We start from the raw sequence: 22171 nt of genomic DNA, 5'->3' as shown, positions 1-22171 counted from the left end.
GTTGGGAGTGGTTTATATAAACTCAGAGGATATTGACAGTTCAGTGGTAGGATTTCTTACCCTCCATGTGGAGAACCCAGATTCCATTTCAAGCCAGCGTATGCTGCTGTGATATTGAACAGTTTTACTGGAACTTCCAGAGTAAGACGAACCAAGAAGAAAGGCCTGGCAACTTATGTCCAAAGATCAGCCTGTAGAAACCCTGTACATCACAATGGTCCAATCCTTAACCATTTGTGACGATGGTGTAGAACAAGGCGGTATCGCACCTTGTTCAGCAAGAGGTTGTCATGAGTCAGGGACCCCACTGGATGGCAGTTAACAACAGCAACAACAGATGAACTCAGATACCTTTCCGTAATGCCTGGCATAGAGTAGGTGCTCAGTAAATGGTAATCGTGACGGTGGAGATGCGGGTGGTGAGACTGGGATTTCTTCACCTCCTGGCAAGTCTCCTACTCCTTGCAGCTAGCTCCTCTAATCGAAAGAACCCCTGATTTAAGTTCTTGTCTCCTCTCAGGCTTTCTCCGTGGCTGTTTATACTTCCATACCCTTTGAGGACCCCCTGCCATCTCATACCAACGGTTTCAGGGTATCAGAGTTGGTGGGGAATGAGCAGCCACTGATGTTGTAGACACAGCCACTTTGAGCAGGAAGATGGTGGTGGAAGCTGCTTGGAACCCTCCTGTGAATCATCAGTACTCAAAAAAGTCCCAGCAGAGCATGCCTGCTCAGCCGCCTGAGATGCCAGGCACCGCTGGCACGTGAGCCTGGGAGGGAGCAGGCAGAGTCACACTGAGCAGAGACGGTACCCTGGGGTGTCACTGTGCCCACACTGCCTAGGGCCTCCATGGAGATGAGGTGGGACGGGAGCAGTAACTGGGGAAGGAGGCAGCCTTTCTACAACTGTCTCCTCCAACACAAGCAGGTACTTTGAAAGCACCTTCCCTTGGGTGGGGTCTTTGTTCTGTCCTTGCCGCCTACATGGCCTGCAGCAGACACCTGCCCCTCTCTGGTCCTCAGGCCCCAAACTCCTTATCAGTTGTTGTTAGGTGCCATTAAGTCACCTTTTGACTCATGTGAGTGACCCCATGTGACAGAGTAGAGCTGTTGCATGTTGCATAGAATTTTCTAGGCAGCAGTATTTATGGGAGTGGATTGTCAGATCTTTCTATCACAGAGCCACTGGTTGGGTTTGAACCATCAACCTCTGGTAAGCAGCTGCCTGCTTAACCATTGTGCCAATAGGGTGCATTCCTTATTTCATGGGAGAACATAGTCAGGTCCCGCTTGATGACTCTCTCCTGCCCTCAGGATACAGCCCCAGCGGTTTGGAATGACATTCAAGGACAGCCTTTGCATAAGCTTTTCCCTCTGCCTGGGACACATCTTCCCTTCTTAGTTCTTCCCTTCTCCCCTTATTTCTTTTGTCTGCCTATTTCCCACTCAATATTTGGGGCTCATCTCTCCTTTGCTGTGTGATTATTTGTTTCCATCTGAGATCTACTTTTCAGAATGTGTAGCAAGGGGCCCTGAGGAGGATAAAGCTGGACCTGGCTCAATTTCAGATCCACTAGAACCTACATACTAGATCCAGAGTACTGAAGAGCCAAGATGTCAGTCTAGAGACTAAGGTGCACCTGAGCCAGGCCATGGTCTTCATAGTTACTTGCTATGCATCAGTGAGCTGGACCAAGGATGATAGAAGAAAAATCGCCTTTGAGTTTGGTGCTGGAGTAGAGTATTGAACATACCATGGACTGCTAAAAGAACAAAGGTCTATCCTGGAGAGGGTGAAACCAGGCTGCTCCTTGGAGGCAAGGATTTTGAAGCTCCATCTCACATACTTTGGGCATGTTGACAAGAGGGACCAGTCCTTGTAGAGGAACATCGTACTTAGAAGGGTAGAGGGACAGTGCAAGAGAGGAAGACCCTGGATGAGATGGATTATCCAAGTGACTGGGGTAATGGGGGTAGATTGTCAGAGGCAATGAAATTGGCTCAAGATAGAGCAGAGTTCAGAGCTGTTGTACACAGGATCACTGTGAGTCACAAACAATTTGACAACATATGACAGTAGACCCTAGGGAGCTCTTTGGCCTAGTTGTAAGGGGTCAACCTGAAGGCACACAGTTCAAATCCACCAGCTGCTCCATGAGAAAGATGGGCAGTCAACTCCCTTGCACTTTACTGCCTCTGAAAATCCACTGGAGAGTCCGCCATGGTTCAGTTTCAACTCAACAGCACATAACATCACCCCTGGGGTGATGGGAAGGTGGATTTCAGCCACATCCATGCCCAATGTGAGGTAGGAAGCCAGGTCAGCAAGTTAAGGGAGCCCCAGAAAAGTCAGTGCTCTGGAAACAGGTACAGAGATAGCAGGATAGGAAGCTGGCTAAGGAGGGGTCCAAATCCAAGGGTCTAATGTGGAGCCTGCAAAGGCCTTGGGAACTGAGATTTAGCATCTAGATATTTTTAGGCCTCTGATTACCCTTGGCTAGGGTAGCAGCTATTAAAACATGAAGGTTTTCTTTAATTCAGCAAGTCCCTTAGAGTCAGAGATAGTATCTATTACTGATTCTTCAGCATGGATTTGGTACATAGCAAGTTGGATGAATAAAAGGCATGGATGGGTAGATGGTAGTGGATGAATTGTGCAAGTGAATGTGGGCAATGAATGGGCAAATTAATAGATAATTGGAAAGAAGAGGAAGGGAAACTGGTTCAGTAGGTTTCATGGGATGAATGGTAGTTAAGTGGGATGCTAGGTGAATATGTGGGTGGATGAATGAGTGGTGGATTACTGTGTGATTGGAATGGCGAACAGATGGCTGGAGTAAATAAGGAGAGTTGGATGAGTGGGTAGGTGGATGGATTGATGACAAGTTGGTAGAATGGTTTCATAAATGGCTCTTTACCACATGGTGATTCAGTGAGTGGGTGGACATGAGGATGGGAGGCCGTGTGGCCAGATGGAGTATGAGGTGGGTGAGTTGTCAGATAAGTTCTTCTGTTGGTGGTAAGTGTACAGGTAGGTAAACAGGTAAGTGAGTGGGTTAGTGAATGGAAGGATAGTTTCATAGAAATGGCAAGGAGTGGATGACTGGAAAGTTGGATGGGTGAGTGGGTGTGGGGGTCAATGAGTACATGAATGAGTAAAAGTTCCATGTGGTTAAATGTCTGACATCTTGCCCAGAAGCAGAGGGGTGGTCTGGGATTTGAGTTAATTGTCCTTCACTAAGGGAAAAGCAGTGCCAATTAGGCAAATAGATCCAATCCCAGCAGGTCCTGCAGCAGGCTTACTAATTGACTCCAACCTCAGAGGCCCAGCGTGGACTTACAGTGCCCTGTGTCTTATCGATCTGTAATTTACACTCCACTCACATTGAAAACGGATTTGAGACAATTTACGATATTAACATCTGCATGCAACAGGACAGTGTGAAAAGTGAGAGAGAGGCCACGTAGCTAGTGGTTAAAAGAGTACCTGGTTCAACCCTTGGATCAGTCAATTAACTAGTAATTACTAGCTGTGTGACATTATACGGGTTGTTTAACCTCTCTGAACTCCATTTTCCTTTGTCTGAAGAAGGGGGGAGAGGTGGAAGAAGGTGGGAGAATGAAAAGCTAGATACTTAAGTGGGAGCTAGACGTCTGAATGGATGGCAGATTATTAGGGAAATAAACTAGTGGGCAGATGAATTGGGTACATGAGAGGGCAGATGGATGAATGAATGGAAAGATGAACTGATGGATAGATGTATGCGTGGGTAGATGGATTGATGGGTGTGTGGGTTAATGGATGGTTGGTTAGATGAATTGATGGATAGATATGTAGGTGGGTAGGTGGATGGATGGATGGGTAGGTGGATGGATAAATGGATGGATGGATGGATGGATGGATGGATGGATGGATGGATGGATGGATGGATGGGCTGATAGATTGATGGATAGGTGTATAGGTAAATATAGATGGATGGATGAATGACTAAATGGAGGTGGTACTCAACAACAACAAAATAATTAACATTTAGGAAAAAAGGAATGAGGAGTTCTTAAAACATAGCACAACCATTGTGTTGAGTGAAATAAGTCAATTACAAAAGAATATGGTATGATCTGAATAATAAATTCTATAGCATTAAATATTTCTTATGGGACATTTAAAAATTCAAATAAACTAGACTCATAAAAATCTGTTTGATATTTTATTTATCAAAATATAAATGGGAACACAATGTATATTAATTTTGTATGAAATCTAATATAAAATAAAATTAAAAACAAAAACATTGAGATGGTAGTAATTCTATCACATCCTGGTTTGCAACATTTAAAGGAGATAATGCATGTGAGTGGTACAAAGAAAGCCCCCAGAGAACCATCCTGATACCAGTGACCACATCTCCTGAAGGAAAAAATCTAGACTCCAAAACTGATGTTATAAATAGGAAAGACCATAGGAAGTCTGGGCTTTTGTGGTTAGATGTCACTACTTTGATTTCAGGTCATAGCAGTGCTGTTGTTGTGAGGTGCGATTGAGTCCATTTCAATTGAACAGGATGGTAGAACGTATGGTAGAGGGGGCACTGCCCAGTCCTGCACCATATGGTCCTGAACTATATGCACAATAGGCGCTGAGCTTAGGCCTGTTGTTGCATCCACTGTGTTGATCCATCTTGTCAAGTGTCGTCTTCTTTCTTACTAACATTGTACTTTACCAAGGGTGACCTCTTTCTCCAGGGACTGGTCCCTCCCATTAATATGCCCAAAGAATGTGGGGGGGAGTGTCATACTAGCTTGGAAGGAGATTTTTGAGCGTGTTCCTCCTGTCATTGGTATAGTCAGCAATCGCCTTGGGTGATGGTAATGCAGCGTGGAGCTTGGGCTGGCTTCCACAGGAAGTGTACAGGGCTGCTCCAGACAGCTCTGCCCCCAGGACATTGCTGTTTGCCACCAAAGCTGACCCTCCAGCAGGTTTTCAGAGGCAGTAAATTGCACAGGAGGAGAAGGCCCATCCTTCTCCCATGGAGCATCTGGTGGATTTGAACTACATGCCTTTGGGATTGCTGTGCAGCTTTTTACCACCAGGCCACCAGAGCTCCCTGAGGGGCCAATAAATAAAAGATGTGAGGCAGGATGACAACAGTGATGATGGGAGATGCACATAGTGCGATGGGAGCCCAGGTACCAGGATCACCAGTAAAAGTTCATCAGAGGAGGTGAGATTTGCACTAAAGGACATGATTGCGTGGTCCAGGCAGGTCACTGGGACAAGAAACATTGCTGTGAGAAGAACAATGTCTTAAGCACCAGATCACGAGTGAGAGTTTTGTCCTGTGGATGGAAAGGAAAGACACAGACAGTATTGCCCAACTACCCAGGAAGGAGAGGGGGTCTCCTGTGAACAAGTGGGGGTCCAGGCCTCGAGACTCCATTAGCTGACCTGAGCAGGGCCCGGGCTCAGTAATCACCACCCTGGGTTTTCCTTTTCTTTAAAATGTCAGTGACAACTGTCCCCTCCTCATCGGTCACTGGTAGATGCTCACGTAAAGTTCAGGAACTGCTGCCTTTATTCTATTTTCATTACCAACTTTCTTGCACCATATGAAAAATCTGTGGAATCATTTAAGGAAAAGGATTTTAAAAATTAACAATCAGTAAGCCAAGAGAGCCTGGCATGTGAGGAGAACTGATGGGTGATACATTTCCCACTTGCTGTGTGACCTTGGGCAAGTCACCTCACCTCTCGGAGCTTTGGTTCCCTTGTGCCTAGAGTGAGGCCAGTCACAGGTGTCCTCAGGGCCGCAGCGAGGACTGAGGGCTCCGCGTGTACAGGCCCTTCCCATCCCCACCTCCCGTCTTTCCTTCCCCACCAAGAGCCCTGGTGTTCATTTACCGCCCTCCCCCCACCCCCAGCAACCCCTTCCCAGACCCCCATCCATCATCCTGTCCTTTGCGGAGGTTAAGTGGGTCCCCAAGCAGCGAATCCAAACTCGGCTGCAGCCCCGGCCGCACAATGCGGCCCGCTGTTAGCGAGCAGCCCGGCTGGCCCCAAGGATTGGGTTTCAGCCGGGGCGGCCGGTGCTGGCAGATGCCCAGGGCAGCGGCAGGCAGGCAGGGGGACAGAGTGGAGGAGCCGGCGTCACGGGGACCCCTCCACCGGGCCTGAGAAAACACATGCAGGCTCCAGGCAGGCAGGCGAGGCCGGCAGAGCAGGGCCTCCGAGCGGCAGGAGGACAGGGAGGAGTATGTGCCTCGGCAGAAGGATTTCACATTAGCAGAGTCCCCTTTCCATGAGCCTGAGGGCCGAGCAGGGGGCTGAGCTGCACAGACAACGTGCTGCCTGTTGGCAGGTTTCACTTCTTAAAACTCCAGCCTTCCTGGAGCTGCGCGCTTCTCTGGCCTGAGCACCCAGCCTCACCTGCTCTGCTTTGGGCTGGTGAGCTCCGTGCTCTCTCAGTCTCTAATCCTCGGTGGTTTCCGAGGAGAGGATGTCGCACCTCCCCGTTCAGGGTAGCCTAAGTTCCATTATCAGTTCTGGTTCTTTCCTGCAGTGACTTTAGGAGATCTCGGCCCCTCAGGGCTCAGTTTCCCCATCTGTATAAAGGAGATTACTATCTCAGCTCTGTAGGATTTAACTCAGTGGCTTTGGGGTCAGACTGAAGGATTCAAATCTCACCCTGCCCCCTACTGGATGCATGACCTTGGGTGATTCTTGGATTTCCCCAGCCTGTTTCCTCATGAAGTTGTTCTGAGCATGGCAATGAGACCATAGCGGTGCATTCTCTACCTATAGTCAGCCTTCACGAACGTCCATGGTTGTCAGCATTGCCTCTGTGCGGCCTTGTACACATTATAAACACCTTGTGCATGTAACACCTTCTTTGATCCTCAGTGCAGTACTCAGTTCAAGGATGTTATCATGCCCATTGTACAGATAATGAGACTGAGGTTCGTAGAGGTCAAGTGACTTTTCTAAGTTACCCAGAAGCCATGCTCCTGGCCTTTTACTCTGTAGTGTTGCTCCTCTTGGAATATTCCTACTTTGGACATGGAAAGAGTGCTCTGATCACTAGCCATTGATTGACTGGTTGACTGGTCAGACTCCAGGCTCTGGCTAGCATCTCACTCAGGCTGTAGTATAGCAGATAGGCTTGAAGTCAAGTCGCCTCAGCTCTGTTAGCCTCTGCAGGGAGCATCATAAGCTGCTGGGAAGGATCTAGAGTGACATTTGAGTCACGCACCAGGATGGTTTGCTGCCTGGAGCAGGTGCACTGGCCAGGTTTGGTGTAGAGACCTTTGGGACCTGGTTGAACCCATCCACCTTGAACCCTCCAGCTAACTCCCAATTCTAGCTTAATGTCTTCTGTCAGAGCCATACTGTGGCCCAGCAGTTCTCAGGACATTATACTAGTACCTCCCTCAGGAATCCTCCCTGACTCCCTACTGCCTATGGAACAAGATTCAAACTCCTTAGCTCAACACATTCAGGCTTTTTCTTGGTCTTACCATAACCTTCCATGGAACATTTTCCTTCAACTACATGGGACAGATGTGCCAGCATAGAGCTTTGGTTAAGAACATGGGCTTCTGTGTCACTTCTGTGCCACTTTCTGGCCATGGAAACTTTGTAACAACCTCTCCAAAACTTGGTTAGTCCAAAAGGAGTTAGTTGGTTAGTCTGCAAAAGGAGCAACAAAGTATCTGTTTCACAAATGGCTACAATTAAATTAAACAGTGAATGAGTTAAACTGGGGCTTAACTCAAGAGTTTGCCACTCAATAGTCAGTTATTAATGTCCAAACTACCCCTAAAGCATCATTTCTCTGCTGCACCCTTTCCCTCATCTCCTAGCTCAAACGCCATCTCCTCTGACACCTCTTTCAAGAATCCCCTGGTCAAAGCCACTCCCTTCATCCTCCAGGTTTCCCAGTGCCAAGGCTGTCTCATTCTATCTCTCTCTGTGCTGCATTCACGTGTTGCTTTCATCCAGAGCTTCTTGAGGCAAAGGACCCTGCTGGTCTGTTTCTGCATCCCTAGTGGCCAGCACAAGACCTGGTGCATGGTAGGGGGAGTATATGTCCGTTGAATGACCATGACCTTGTTACTTAACCCAGCCAGAGGGAGGGGAAGCCAGGGATGACTGCCAGGAAGATGGAGCTTTTGAGCCAAGGTTTGAAAGATAAGTTATCCAGACTAGCAAAGCAAGAAGGGCCAGGCATTCCAGGCAGAAAAATCTGGAAGGGTCAAGCCACTAAGGCTCGAGGAAACACAGTATCTCTTGCCAATGGGAGGATACAGGGAGGCAGGGCAGAGAAAGTAATGGAGCTGGTGTGGTCAGCAGGGCTGTGCTTTGAGGCACTGACTGGGGTTTTATCCCAAAGACAGCAGGAGCCATAAAGGTATTAAGCTCGATTAAGATACAGTCAAACAAAAGCCTTAAAGTGATCCCCCAGCTGCTGCACAGAGGCCAAATGCACCTACTATGTGCCAAGTCTTGTTCTCGTGATACATAATAAAGAAGGCAGACACAGGCCCAGTTGTAGAGGGTAGAACAGAAAGCAAATTAACCTTCCTTGTCATCAGAATGAAGACCCTGGGAGACGTCAGATAAGCACTACTCACCTACATGATGTCAGTTTAATTTTTACAATAACTCATTTTAAAGATGTGGAAACTGAGACCAACAGAGAAAAGTGTGCTTGCAGTCACACGAGAGAGTGTGAGAGTCAATGTTCTAGACCCAGACCATGCTGCCCTGCCCCCTGTGTCCTCTTAGCCCACACAGAGGACTCAAATAAGCACGGACAAGCTCTAGTGGTAAAAAAAAATTAAATAAAATTATGGTACCTTTTTGTAGGGCTAGCATTTTTTGTACTAGAAGTGATGTTGTTATGTGCCATCAAGTCTCCTGCAACTCATAGTGACCCTATGTACAGCGGCCTTCTGTCCTGAGCCAGTCTCACTGACTCCGACACATCTACCCCTATTGCCCCAGTTACTGTGTCAATCCGTCTCATCCAGGGTCTTTCTCTCCTGCACTGTCCCTCCACTTTTCCAAGCATGATGTCTTTCTCCAAGAACCAATCGCTCCTGGCCATGTGCCCCAATGTATGTGAGATGGAGCTTCAAAATCCTAGCCTCCAAGGAGAAATTTGGTTTCACCCTCTCACAGATAGAACTGTTTGTTCTCTTGGTTGTCTATGGTATGTTCAAGACTCTTCTCCAGCACCACAACTCAAAGACATCAATTCTTCTTCTGTCCTTCTTAGTCATTGTCCAGCTCTCTGATGCATAGCAAGTAATGGTGAAGAACATGGCTTGAATGAGGCACATTTTCCTCTCTAGGCTGACATCGTTGCTTCTCAGTATTCTGGAGAGGACCCTGACTGCAAAGTTTCCCAGTGCAATTTGTCTTTTGGTATCATGACTTCTGGTGCTAAGAGTGTTGACTGTGGAGCTGAGCAAGCTGAAATTGTTAACAACTTCAATCTTTGCTCCAGCCGTCATGATGCTGCGAATTGGCCCAGTGGTGAGAATCTTTGTCTTCTTGATATTGAGTTTCAATTCATATTGAAAACCACCATTCTTGATTTTCTGCAGAAAGAACTTCAGGTCCTCCTCGTTTTCAGCAAGCAAGGTTATGTCATCTGCATATCTCAGATTGCTGAAGAGTCTTTCTCCAATCCTGATGCCGCATTCCTCCTCATAAAGCTCAGCCTTCTGAATAATCTATTCTGCATTTAAATTGAAAAGATAGGGAGACAGGGCACATCCCTGACACACTCCTTTCCTGATTTTGAACCATGCAGTATTTCCTTGCTCTGTTCTAAGGACTGCTTCCTGGTATGAGTATAGGTTTCACATGAGCACAATCAAGTGTTCTGGGATTCCCATTCTCCTTAAGGTTAGCCACAATTTGTTGTGATCCCCACAGTCAAATGCCTTTGCATTATCAGTGAAACACAGATAGACATTCCTCTGGTACTCTCTGCTTTCTGCCAAGATCCATCTGACATTGACAATGATATCTCTAGTGCCACAGCCTCTTCTAAACACAGCTTGTCTTTCTTGCAGTTCTCTGTCAATATACTGTTCCAGTCATTTTTTTATAATCTTTAGCAGGATTTTGCTTGCATGTGATATTAGTGATATTTTTGCAGTAATTTCCACACTCTGTTGGGTCACCCTTTTTTGGAATGGGAATAAATATGGATCTCTTCAAGCCATTGGCAACATAGCTGTCTTCCAGATTTCTTAGCACAATCTGGTGAGCACATCCAGGACAGCATCTTTTTGTTGAAATATGTTAACTGGTATTCCATCAATACAGACAAGAAGTAAGACAATGTGAGTAGTTCAAATCCCAGGTCTGCCTGCCTGTGTGCTTCCTTTATCACTCTGACCTCAGTCTCCCCATCTATAAAAATGGGATAACAATGCTATGGACAGGGAGTTCTTGTGAGTAGTCCTTACTGCTAATCCAAAGACTACACATCTGGGCTATTTCATATCCACCAGTAACTCCAAGGGAGAAAGATGAGCTTTCTCCTCCATGTGACTTAGAGCCTTGGAAACCCAATGGAGAGTTGCTATATACAAGCTAGAAACGGCGTGATCATAGTGAGCATCAGTGTAAATAGTATATATGATGAGTGCTGGTGGCACAAATGGAGAAGGGCTTGGCCGCTGACTGGAAGGTCACAGGTTCAGACTCACTGAGAGGAAAAAGTTGTAATAATCTATTTCTGTAAAAGTGGAGAAGACCTTGTAGGGCAGTTCTCCTCTGTCATGTGGGGGTCCCTGTGACCAGTAACAGCAGTCCAAATAAGACAGGTTGGCTGGGCCTGATGTGACTGGCACTCAATAGATGTTGAGTAGAAATTCCCTCCTCATGTTTCTGGAGCTCTCACACACTGTCAGGGATCAACAGAGAGGGTGGGGAGGCTGTGGCCCCAGAGCAGGCCCAGCAGAACTGACCAGACGAGGTGTGAGGCATGGGGACAGACACACGGTGCAGCCTGAGAGCGAGGGTGGTGGTAATGTCTGCACCGGCCCTGCAGCCACTCTCCTGTCAGCGAACACTAACGACTTCAGTGTGTCTCCTCTTTTAGCGCAAATATTTCTGAAATGCACACTGCTCGTTCACACGTAGCCAGAGGGGCCTGCAACCTCCCCAGCCTGAGCCACCAGGGCCTCCTGATTGCTTTCTTCTGGGCAGTCTCCGGGAAGGTGAGGGGGGCCGGGCCGAGGGGCCAGGGCCAACACCGCTCCCATGGCCCCAGGCCTGCTTCCTGGCTGAGGGGACCCCTGATACAGCCTTCACCTCGAGCCTTGATGCTGTGTGGCCTCAGTTTCCTCATCTGTCCTCTGGGATTGATAGTAAATGGACATTTAGGGCAGCCAGGGATGGGGAGCTGGACACTCCCAGAGAGCTGGCTGTGGAGGACGTCCAAGAAGCAAGTGGAGAGGCAGTGTTAGAGACTGTGGGGTGGTACCAGGGAGGCTGGCATTAAGATGGGCAGAGGAGCATGGTCTGCCCAGCAGTGATCTCTGTTGTTGAGTACTATAGAGTTGGAACCAGCCCGTAGCTGACCCTCCAGCAGGTTTTCAGAGGCAGTTAATCTCACAGGTGGAGATCGCCTATCCATCTCCTGTAGAGCAGCTGGTGGCCTCGAACCGCATGCCTTCAGGATTGTAGTGCAGCTTCTTCCCACTAGGCCACGAGAGCTCCTTGATGACCTCTCCCCTCCTTTTCTGAGCTCATCCTGCCCCCCTGCCTGCAGGCTTTGCTCTCCTCTCCCGCCTCCCTGCTCCACCTTTCATCCACCATTTGAACCATGCTATCTCCCCCTCCGTGCCTTGGCCCAGGAGTCTCTGGGTGGCACAAACAGTTAAGTATTTGACTGCTAGGTGACTAAGTGGCAGTCTGAACCCACCCAAAGTCACCTCCACAAACAGGCCTAGCACTTGGCTTCCAAAGGGTCACAGCTTTGATAAGCGGCAGGTCTGCTATGCACACATGGGGTCACCTTGACTCTGAATCGACCCAGTGACAGCCACCAACAGTACCCGGCCTTTCCACACAGGCCTCACTGTCTGGAATGCCCTTCTCACGCACTCACTCAGCTTCACTGACTCCCTCCTAATTCACTACCACCCCTCCCAATTCTTTCTTTAAGCCTCATTCATTAATCCCTTCCTCCAAGACACCTTCAGTGAACTTGGCATTCTCCTCCTGTCCCTCTACACCTAGTCCCCACAACCCTCAGGACTGCTTGCACATCTCATACCGGATGGTGATTAATTATCTGTTTACAGTGAAAACAGCATCCCCTGCGTGGGGGACTGTCACTGTCACCATGGGGCGGGGATGGGGACGTCTTCAGCACATTAGAGGCAGCACATTAGAGGCAGCTCCACGGAGCCTACTGGTCTCCAAAATGTGGGAAGCGAGATGATAATCTGTTCCTTTTAGAAGGTAATCACAGATGAACATTTTTAATTGCCTTGTGTTTATTTCTCATCTTTTTTATGCCAAGGGGTATTGATTTTTCCATTCATAATAATGATTCCATTTTTCCTCTTTAAAATGTACTTAGGAAAAATTAGAAGTCAATTGGAAGAAAAATAGTAACTAATAAAAATGCTGGTTGGAGGAAGAAGTAGCTAAAATCATGAACGTTGACTAAATGAAAAGCTGGAGCTTGGGTAACATTCATCACTAGGTCAGTTCAAAGTCTTTTAGATGAGGGGAATGTTTGGCTAAGGACTTCCTATGTGCCAAGCCTGTGCTGGGCCTCGGAGGCCCCAGGACCAGAACTCAGAAGCTGCACATCAGGAGACCACAGACCATTGGAAGAACATAGCAACTATCAGCAGTTACCACCATTTAGAGGGGCTCTAAATGCCCGGATATCTAAAACCGCCAGCAACTGGCTGCATTATCATAGCTGTGGGGTGCTATAAATCCAAGAGGACCACCTCTTGGTGATCTGAACTGAGACATGACAACGAGTAGAAGTAGAGCAGGGTAGGATATGGGAGAAGTCAGAAGCTATAATCTGGAACGCTGCTTGTGAATGGAGTAATTGTGTGGCTTTGGGCAATTTATTGAGCCTTGGTTTTCCCATCTGTGAAATGGGACTTTATGAATTAACTTTGGCCTTATTCTGAGAATGTTGGTGAAAGTGTTTGACTCCTAGGGAGGGCATGAATTCTCCCTCTTCATTTTCATGGTGGTAAGATTAGAGGGAAGGTGTCTGGGATGTTACAGAGAGAAAAGGGAGGAAATGCTAATGTTAGAAATAAGCCTTAGCTGCCTGAACCCATTTGGGTCCCTGAAGCAACAAATACAAACTCCACTTTCTCCTGAGAGTGGAGTTTGACTTTTGTGCTTGGTTTAAGAGGAATAAAGAAGAAACTCAGGACATACCAGGAAAGCAACTTCAGATGGAGTGGGAAGGGCTCTTTTGGGAGCTGCGGCCTTCGAGTGTGGAGTCTGATGTTTGTCAGATGTTGGCAGGCGCGGTCTGCAGGGTGGGGGAGCCGGGTGGTCTAAGCTGGACCCTCTTCACTTTCAGGGGCCACCTAATGAGCCCAAAGGAAATGGCGCGTGTGCAGGTGCAGGGTTGGCCAGAAAGCACCACAGTCAATCTGAAAATAGTAACTGCCACTTCCTCTGAGGCTCGGCTTCATGTTGGGTTCCAAGCTAATATACTTCCCGTCTCGGTGAGTCCTCAGGTCCACGCTCAGAAGGCAGTGTGACCATTTCCAGGTGAGGATCCCAAGGCTTAGAAAGCGGCCATGGCCAAGTTTCCCAGGCTGGTAGATGGCAGGACTGACATTTGCATCACGGTCTCTCTGGTGCCTCTGGATGTGTAAATGGTTAATGTGCTCAGCTGCTGCCCAAAAGGTTGGAAGTTCAAGTCTGCCCAGAGGCACTTCAGAAGAAAGGCTTAGTGACCTACTTCCCCAAATCTGCCATTGAAAGACCCCATCAAGCACAGTTCTATTTTGATATACACGAGGTTGATATGACTCAGAATCAACTAGACAACTGAGTTTGACATCTCAGCCCTTGGTTCATCTGCTCTGCTAACCTGCTGTTTTGCAGCCAGTCAACAGAAGTGTCAAAATTACACAATGAAAGGCCAAGGGGAATTTGAGGAGAGAGAACTCATGTGTTCTCGTGTGCCACGGCCCAGAGGGGTAACAGCTCCCCACATTTGCCAGGTTTCTAGGCAAAGCCCAGGACCAGCATGATGAGAAGGGCAGAGGAGGCTGCTTCCCACCCCACAGTCCAAGGGAATATGCAGGCTGCACACTGCTAAACAAGAAGATGAGGCTTGAGTTTACCTAGAAGTGCCATGGAATAAAGGCCTGGTGATCGACTCCGGTAAAATCAGTCACCAAAACCCCTCTAGATTACAGTTCTATGCTGACACATGGGGGGGAGGAGGGGGTTGTGGTGAGCTGAAACTAGCCTATCAGCAGCCAGCGTTGCAGAGTGGGAACTGGCCCGTGCATTCATTTCCAGTCCTTCCGAGATCTTCCTGTTCCCTACCCAGCGTGTGTCTGGGCCATGAATTCCTAATGAACATGGCCAGATGTGGTGGAAACCAGAGCGGGAGAAGTGGAACCCCTCAGGCTGAGCTGCTGAGGAGTTGAAGGTGGAAGCCCCAGCTTTTAGCATGTGACTTTTAATAAGTCCTTTGCCCTCTCTGGGCCTGCGTCTCTCACCTCTACACTAAGGGTGTCCTTCCCTGACCCATGGAATCCTCCAGTGCTTGGCCTCTGGGTCAGCCCAGGAGTCCAGCCAAGAGGTGGGGCCACCTGCTTGGCGGGCTTCCTCCCCCCCATGCCGACCCTTTTCTCCTCCCCAGCAGAATCTCCCTCTCTTCGTTCCACGCAGCTCCCAGCAGCTGTTTCTCGAGCCCAGGCAGAGAGCCCGGCTTGGCGCGTCTCTGGATGAGGCTGATGAGAGAAAACAGGTTAAAAGTTCAGCCCTTGTTCTCTCCAGGAAGAAAAATCTGTAGCATTCCGAGTGTGAAAAGGACCCCTTTTTTCAGCTCCAAAGAAACATAATAGAACTTCCCTCCAATTTGCCATCAAAAAGACACCCTTGGCATTGGGCTCCACCGTCCCTGGCACATATACCCCCCTGCTGGCCCCCAGTGCAAAGGGATGCAGTGACCACAAACACAAGCCACAGGCAGTCCCAGGGAGGCCTCCTTGCATCCTCTTGTTAGATCACAGGTCTCACTGGGTTTCGCTGGCTCAATACTCCTTACCATCCACCCTCCTTCCCCACGCCCCTGCCCTACTTCAAGCCTTGTTACCTCTCCATGGTCCTTCACAGCAGCCTGGACGTTGGGCACCTGCCCACTCTCTAATCCTAGTCCATCCAGGTATCTGGAAGTTTACAAGCCAGGAGGCAGGAGACTGGGGGCTCCTGCTCTAGCACCAACTCCTGTGTAATATTCAGGAAGTCATTTCCCCTCTCTGTGCCTCAGTCATCTCAAAATGAGGCAATCGGCTGGACTAAGAGCAGCATCTCAAAAAATAGACAATATTCATTTTGCTAAGGACTGTGCTGGAAAAAGTCTATACTGGGAAAGGTGGAGGATTGAGAAAGAGAGGAAGACCCTCAATGAGGTGATAATGGGCGTGAGTATGTGAGGATCTCAAGGAAGATCTGAACCTTGCCCTATGTTGTCCATTGGGTTCCTGGGAGTCAACATCAACTCAGTTACACCTAACAACAGCAATATGCTGAGAAGCATTGTTATACCCTTCTTCACAGAGGAGAAGGATTGATTAGTGATGCCTGCCCTGGGCACAGACCTAGAGCAGGGAAGCAAGATGTTTGTCATCTGCCTTCCCAGGACTGTCTGTGTTGTATGTAAAGTCCTCTCCAGCTATGACCTTCTAAGTCTCTCCTCCTATTTCTGTAGGTCAACTTGCCCTATGGAATCAGGTCCAAACTTCACCTACTTTTCCCGTAGTTATCTGTATCCACACCGTATCATCTGACATGATTGAGAGTTGCTCAGTGGGGTCTTACTGTTTACTATTTTCTCTCAGGAAGCCTAGCACAATGCCTGGTATGTGAAGGGCACCAGGATGTGTTTATTGAATGGGCAAATATGCCAGATTTTGAAAAATATTTGTGAAAAAATATGATCAATTTAAATTCCTTCAATGAAATGCGCTACTTGTAAAAAAAGTGTTTTGAAATCCCTGTGACTGGAGAGGAGGGTCAAGAGGAGGAGTGCTGAGCCTGACCCAGGGATGAAAGGAGCCTCTCTCTGCTCTATGTGGGTCTCCTTAACCCTTCTCTCCAGCTGTTAGAACTAAAGGGGCACCAGGGCCCTGGCTGAACAGACACTAGTCTGAGCCTCCTGAACTCCCAGTGGCCTGGCCATGCTGAACCTTTTTCCCTGGGATCCCCTCCTCAATGGCAGAGTTGAGGGGGGCCGCAGGAGTGGAAACCTAATGGAATAAAGAATTCTTAGAGAAGTGGGAAGCTTATCCTGACAGGAAGTGTTATTCAGTTTGGACAGAAGGGCTGGCCTCACTAAGGACCATGCTTCTATTTTTGAGAATTTAATATAATCTATAAAGTAAAAACACCTACAGTTCACCATAAAATGTCAAGGGTTTCCAGCTGAATCTGGAGTCTTTGGATGGTGCAATGTTTAATGAGTTCAGCTACTAACTGAAAGGTTGGAGGTTCAAGTTCATCCAGAGGTTCCTCAGAAGCTAGGCCTGGTGATTCTCTTCCAAAAACTTAGCCACTGAAAACCTCATGGAGCACAGTTCGTGATGTCACCATGAGTCAAAGGAGATTCCAAAGCAACCAGTACCAAAACCAGGGTGGATCATCACAAACCCATCCAAGAGACCCCAGGTTACAACATCCTCCTGAAGGAAAATGAGGGATGTGGGGGCGGTAGCTTGGAAGGTGGAGCACGACTGGCAGAGGGGATGAGTAAAATGAGTGGAAGATGAGTCTAGAGAGGTGGGGCCTAGTAGAATGTAATCATATGATTGGCTGTGGCATGGCAGTAGGAGGGTTTCTGGCTTGGAGGGGTGGGGCTAAGATCAGAAGTTTGGGCCTTGGGAATAGATGAGTTATGTAAAGAAAAGGAGCATTGGTGACCTAGGGGTAAAGAGCTGTGCTGTCAACCCAAAGCTACTCCAAGGGAGAAAGATGGGCAATCTCCTCTCGTGTGATTTACAGTTTCTGAAAACCTGCTGGAAGGTCAGCTATGAGATGGTTCTGACTTGATGGACCATAAGAACAACATGTAAAGACAGATAGTGAGGGATAGTGTCCTGCAGGGCTGGGGGAAGACATCAAAGAGTGATTGACAATACTGGTAGGTGGGACTGGCTAGTGACCCTTTGCTCTCCCCACAGAAACACTGATGGATTCCACCACAGCAACAGCCGAGCTGGGCTGGATCGTGCATCCTCCTTCAGGGGTGAGTCCACAGCCCCCAAATCCTGGTTGGTCCCCCAGGACTCTCGGGGCTCTGTTGCAGGGCTCTGAATGCCTCTCACATTGCTGCTGCCTTTTGCTCCTTCAAGGCCTCTGGCTGCCCCACCTTCCTGGTCCCCTCCCATTCTGATGAAGCCCCAGTTGCCATGACAACATACTGGCTGCTCTCCATCTTTATCCCATGAAATCCTCAGGGTGAGGCTGAGAAGTAATTGCTTGCACTGCTCCATTTCACAGATAAGGAAAGTAAGCTGCCATGTCCTCAGTGTCCCTGAGTGTCATGTACAGTGTCAGCACCACACATACGTCATCTCCAATCCTACCAGGAGGAATGACCTCTATTTTACAGATGGGAAAGCCAAGGCTCAGAGAGGTGTGGCCAGCCACTTATTCAGGGCCCTGAGACTCATTAGTGATGGGGCTCGGGTTTGTACCCAGGACTTGACTCTGTGTCACCAATTTGGGCTCCCATATCTCAAGGATCTGCCTTTGGAGGCTCTTAGCACCCACTTCCTCAGTTTGCTTGTGTGGACTGTGAGCTCCCTGAGAGCAAAGTCAGACACAATATGAGATTCCTTTTTCTCCCATGGCATCCAGAGCTCACCTGCATGCAGGCCGTGGGATCCAACACTCCCGATATTCCATCCTACCTCTGCCATAACACTGGGTGACTGTGGGCTTGCCCTTCCATGCATCTCAGCACCCTCCTCTGCAATCCAGAGATCATAGACCCCCAATACGAGGAGCAATAACTGTCACTGTCGTCATCATCATTGCCATCATCATCAGTTTTAATGTCATTCTCTCCTCATATCCCTGGCCTCTGGGGAGAGCTCTAGCCTCCCACAGCCTGCCCCTCCCCCGTGCCCGCTCCTCCACTGGGACTCAACTGCTGCTTCTGGGAGATGCATGCTCCCCCCCCACCCCCACCCCTCCCGGCCTGTGCTCTCAATAGGCAGGGCCCTGGGGTCAGGTCTCTTTCTGTGGCTCTTTCTTGTCACCAATTTTCCATCTGCGAAGGCGGCTGGGCCTGCAGCCCCACCCTGCCAGTAATGAGGCCAGGCTGGGCTTCAGGGCCCCCGGACGCAATTATTTGGGGTGTTTAGGCTGCAGGGCCTCCGCATGTTAATTAGAGAGAGGGGAGAAAGGCAGAGTGCTCTAATTAAGTGCTCTAATTAAGTTCTGAAGAAGAGCAGCGGTTGTAACAAGGGGCTGACTTTGTCACATGGTGCCACCAAAAAGAAAAAAAAATATATCTAAAAAATCGAATGCATTTCGGGAGCTCCTGAGCCACCATTGACGAGGAGACCGAGCTGGCAGCCAGTGGGCTCCAGCTCCATGTCCCCTGCCCCACGTGCTCTCACCCTTCAGAGCAGGCAGCCCTCTCCACGCCACCCCAGTGAGTGGATGTGGCCCAGAGAAGCAAGAGAACAAAGAGCACCCCTTGATGGAGTGCCTGCCCACCACCCCCTGCACCCTGCCTGCACACACACAGAGTCATGTTGGCAGTTTGTAAGTCCAAGAGAAGAGGTGACCAGCCCAAGGCCCCACATCAAATTAGCAGAGCTGGGACTGGAACCCAGGTCTCTGTGTCTAGTAGCATCTGCTCCCTTGTCTGTAGAATGGCAATGATCACACGTACCTTAGCTAATAGTCATGATAAAGAAGTGGGATCCTGTTCCATCCAGCACCTCACCTGACCCAGGTGGAAGGGGTCTCTGCTGTTACCATCTTTGAAGGTTGAACCCACGGGAGGCCAAATCAAGAAGGACATGAGAGGAAGGGGCTGACTTGTGCCCACAGTGAGCTGTCAGCCTCACTGAGACCAGACCAAGGGTCTGAGCGAGCCGGACACACAGTTGATAGGTTGTCCCCAAGGCCCAAGGGAGAGTCTTTGAACAAAAACACCAAGAACGAAAAGATCCCAGGACCGAGAAGAGCAGAGAGGGTGTTCTGGGAGGGCATCAGTGTCAAGGTGGGGGCAGCGACTCAGCAGTGTGATTTCCCACAGCCTGGCTTGTTCCTCTCAGTGGTGAGGTCTGAGGACTTCTGCAGGGAATGCAAGAGGCCAGGCCAGGGCTGCTTCCATGGGCAGGGAGCGTAGATACCAGGGAGCCTGCCAGCTCTGGGGGAGATGGCTGGGGGAATCACAGCAGGCTAAAGGCCCAGAGCAGAGCTGCACCCACAGGGGACTTGCTGTCCCCCTGGGCTTCAATACGGCAGGACTGTCTTCCCCCACTAGTTCTGGAGAGCAGAGGCTAGTCTCATCCATCAGATAAGCACATCCTCGGGGCTTAGACAGTGTATGCCTCCCTGATCAGATAAGGAGCTCCCAGAGGCCAGAAGTTCTGTGTCCCCATCAGCCATCAGAGGGGGCAGCCTAAGGACAGGGCTCCCACCTTCCAGGTGGGAGTCTTCTAGAAGCAGGGCAGGGTTTCCTTCATTAGATCAGTGAACCCGTGATAGTAAAGGCTGTGTCTCTCTGTCAAAATACCAAGAGCAGAGTCTGTCCCTTCCCATCAGAGTGGCAGGCTGCCTTACAGATTATGGGGGTTCTTTAAAACCAAGGCCATGTTTCTCCCATCAGACTGGACCGTGTTTCCATCCCTAAGACAGTCTGTGTCTCTCCCATCAAATTAGGCCCTTGTGGTAGAAGGGATGTCTACCCCCATGAGACTGGAGGATTCCCCAGGGCAGGTCTGTGTCTCCCACCCCTGACTGCCATTTCACCCACAGTGGGAAGAAGTGAGTGGCTACGATGAGAACATGAACACCATCCGCACGTACCAAGTTTGCAACGTGTTTGAGTCGAGCCAGAACAACTGGCTCCGGACCAAGTTCATCCGGCGCCGCGGCGCCCACCGCATCCACGTGGAGATGAAATTCTCCGTGCGGGACTGCAGCAGCATCCCCAGCGTGCCGGGCTCCTGCAAGGAGACCTTCAACCTCTACTATTATGAGGCGGACTATGACTCAGCCACTAAGACTTTCCCCAACTGGATGGAGAACCCGTGGGTGAAGGTGGACACCATCGCGGCCGACGAGAGCTTCTCCCAGGTAGACCTGGGGGGCCGGGTCATGAAGATCAACACCGAGGTGCGGAGCTTCGGGCCTGTGTCCCGCAGTGGCTTCTATCTGGCCTTCCAGGACTATGGTGGCTGCATGTCCCTCATTGCTGTGCGCGTCTTCTACCGCAAGTGCCCCCGTGTCATCCAGAATGGCGCCGTCTTCCAGGAGACACTGTCAGGGGCAGAGAGCACATCGCTGGTGGCTGCCCGGGGCAGCTGCATTGCCAATGCCGAGGAGGTGGATGTGCCCATCAAGCTGTACTGCAATGGGGACGGCGAGTGGCTGGTGCCCATTGGGCGCTGCATGTGCAAGGCGGGCTTCGAGGCTGTGGAGAACGGCACTGTCTGCAGAGGTAAGGGACCCCGCAGAGCAGGGCTCGTGCTCCTGCAAGAGCGTGGATGGGGATCAGCTGCAGAATTGAGCTGGCAGCTGGGCTCTCTGGCTGGCAAGGGCAGTGCCCTGGAGTGGACCGTGAGGCGCTCTGGCCAGCTTTTCCAAATGAGCCATCGTTCCACTCCTAAGGGGTCAGCTCTCAAGCAGCACTTCCTGAAGTGTGGTATGTGCACGTATCTAGTGGACACAATGATTTTAGTTGCCATGAGAGTCAATTCTTCAAATAATTTTTTTATTATGTGATTATTTTACTTTATGGTGGCAAGTGGTATTGGATTTTCGTTGCTTCCTTTATGTAGAGCGGTGATATAAATGTCTCTTTTCTTTTTTTTTTTTAAATGTCTCTTTTCTAAGATGATGTGTGTTATTGTTAGGTGCCACTGTGTTGATTTTTTTAATTCATAATTACCCCATGCAACAGAGTCAGACTATTTCTGTAGGATTTTCTGGTCTGTGATTCTTACTGAAACAGATTGTCTGATCTGTCTTCTATGAAGCCACTAGGTGAGTTTGAACTGCCAACCATTTGGTTACTAGTTAGTTGAGTGCCACCAGTGTTCCTTCAGAAAATACATGTCTTTGTGTACTGTAGAGTCATAGCTAATCTACTGGTGGGTTTTCAGAGATAGTTAATCACGTAGGAGAAGATTGTCTATCCTTCTCCTGCAGTGCAGCTGGTGGCCTCAAACCAAGTGCCTTCAGGATTATAGAGCAGCTTCTTGCCGTTAGGCCACCAGAGCACCCTCAGGATCAGTTGCAACTCCAAACTCAGTGATCTAGATGGACAGAGGAGCTACCACTTAGAATATTGCAGCCATCAAGGCAGAAGGAAGAGTAAAGAGAATAAATTGCACCCTGACTTAAAAACTTCCATCTGCAATGACCCACATTTCACTCGTGTGTACATTTTAATGGTCAAAGCTAGTCACATAGCTACTTCCAACTCAAAGAGATGAGGGAAATGCAATGCCCATTGACTATCATTTTCCTGTGCACTGAGCATTTTTCTTGTCTTAACTCACTGCATCCTCCCACCAAGCCTGTCAGGGAAAGTACATTTACATAGAAAAGTGGAGACTCAAAGATAGAATGAGTGAAATGGCCAAGAGCGTTACGCAGCTGGTATGGTTTCAGGCCCATCCTAGTAATAGCCACCAGGCTAAACCACTGCCATCAAATCAGCTCCAACTCAGAGCGTCC

The 22171-nt window shown here is 49.1% G+C and overlaps 1 protein-coding gene across 2 annotated transcripts in view; it reads left to right on the top strand.

Annotated features, from left to right (window-relative positions):
* Positions 1-17420: 17420 nt before the first annotated feature.
* The window catches only part of EPHB2 (EPH receptor B2), a 175095-nt gene continuing 170344 nt past the window's right edge, over positions 17421-22171 (top strand). For both annotated transcript variants that reach the window (XM_006883544.1, XM_006883545.1), the window contains exons 1-2: positions 17421-17492; positions 20246-20930. In XM_006883544.1, the coding sequence (XP_006883606.1) occupies positions 17436-17492; positions 20246-20930 (742 nt within the window). In that variant the 5' untranslated portion in view covers positions 17421-17435. The remainder of the gene's footprint in view (positions 17493-20245; positions 20931-22171) is intronic.

Source organism: Elephantulus edwardii, unplaced genomic scaffold (assembly GCF_000299155.1).
Source record: "Elephantulus edwardii isolate Elephantulus edwardi_28Jun2011 unplaced genomic scaffold, EleEdw1.0 scaffold00028, whole genome shotgun sequence".
NCBI lineage: Eukaryota > Metazoa > Chordata > Mammalia > Macroscelidea > Macroscelididae > Elephantulus > Elephantulus edwardii.
The sequence above is the reverse complement of the archived record's forward strand: the minus strand, read 5'-3'. Positions and strand labels throughout refer to the sequence as shown.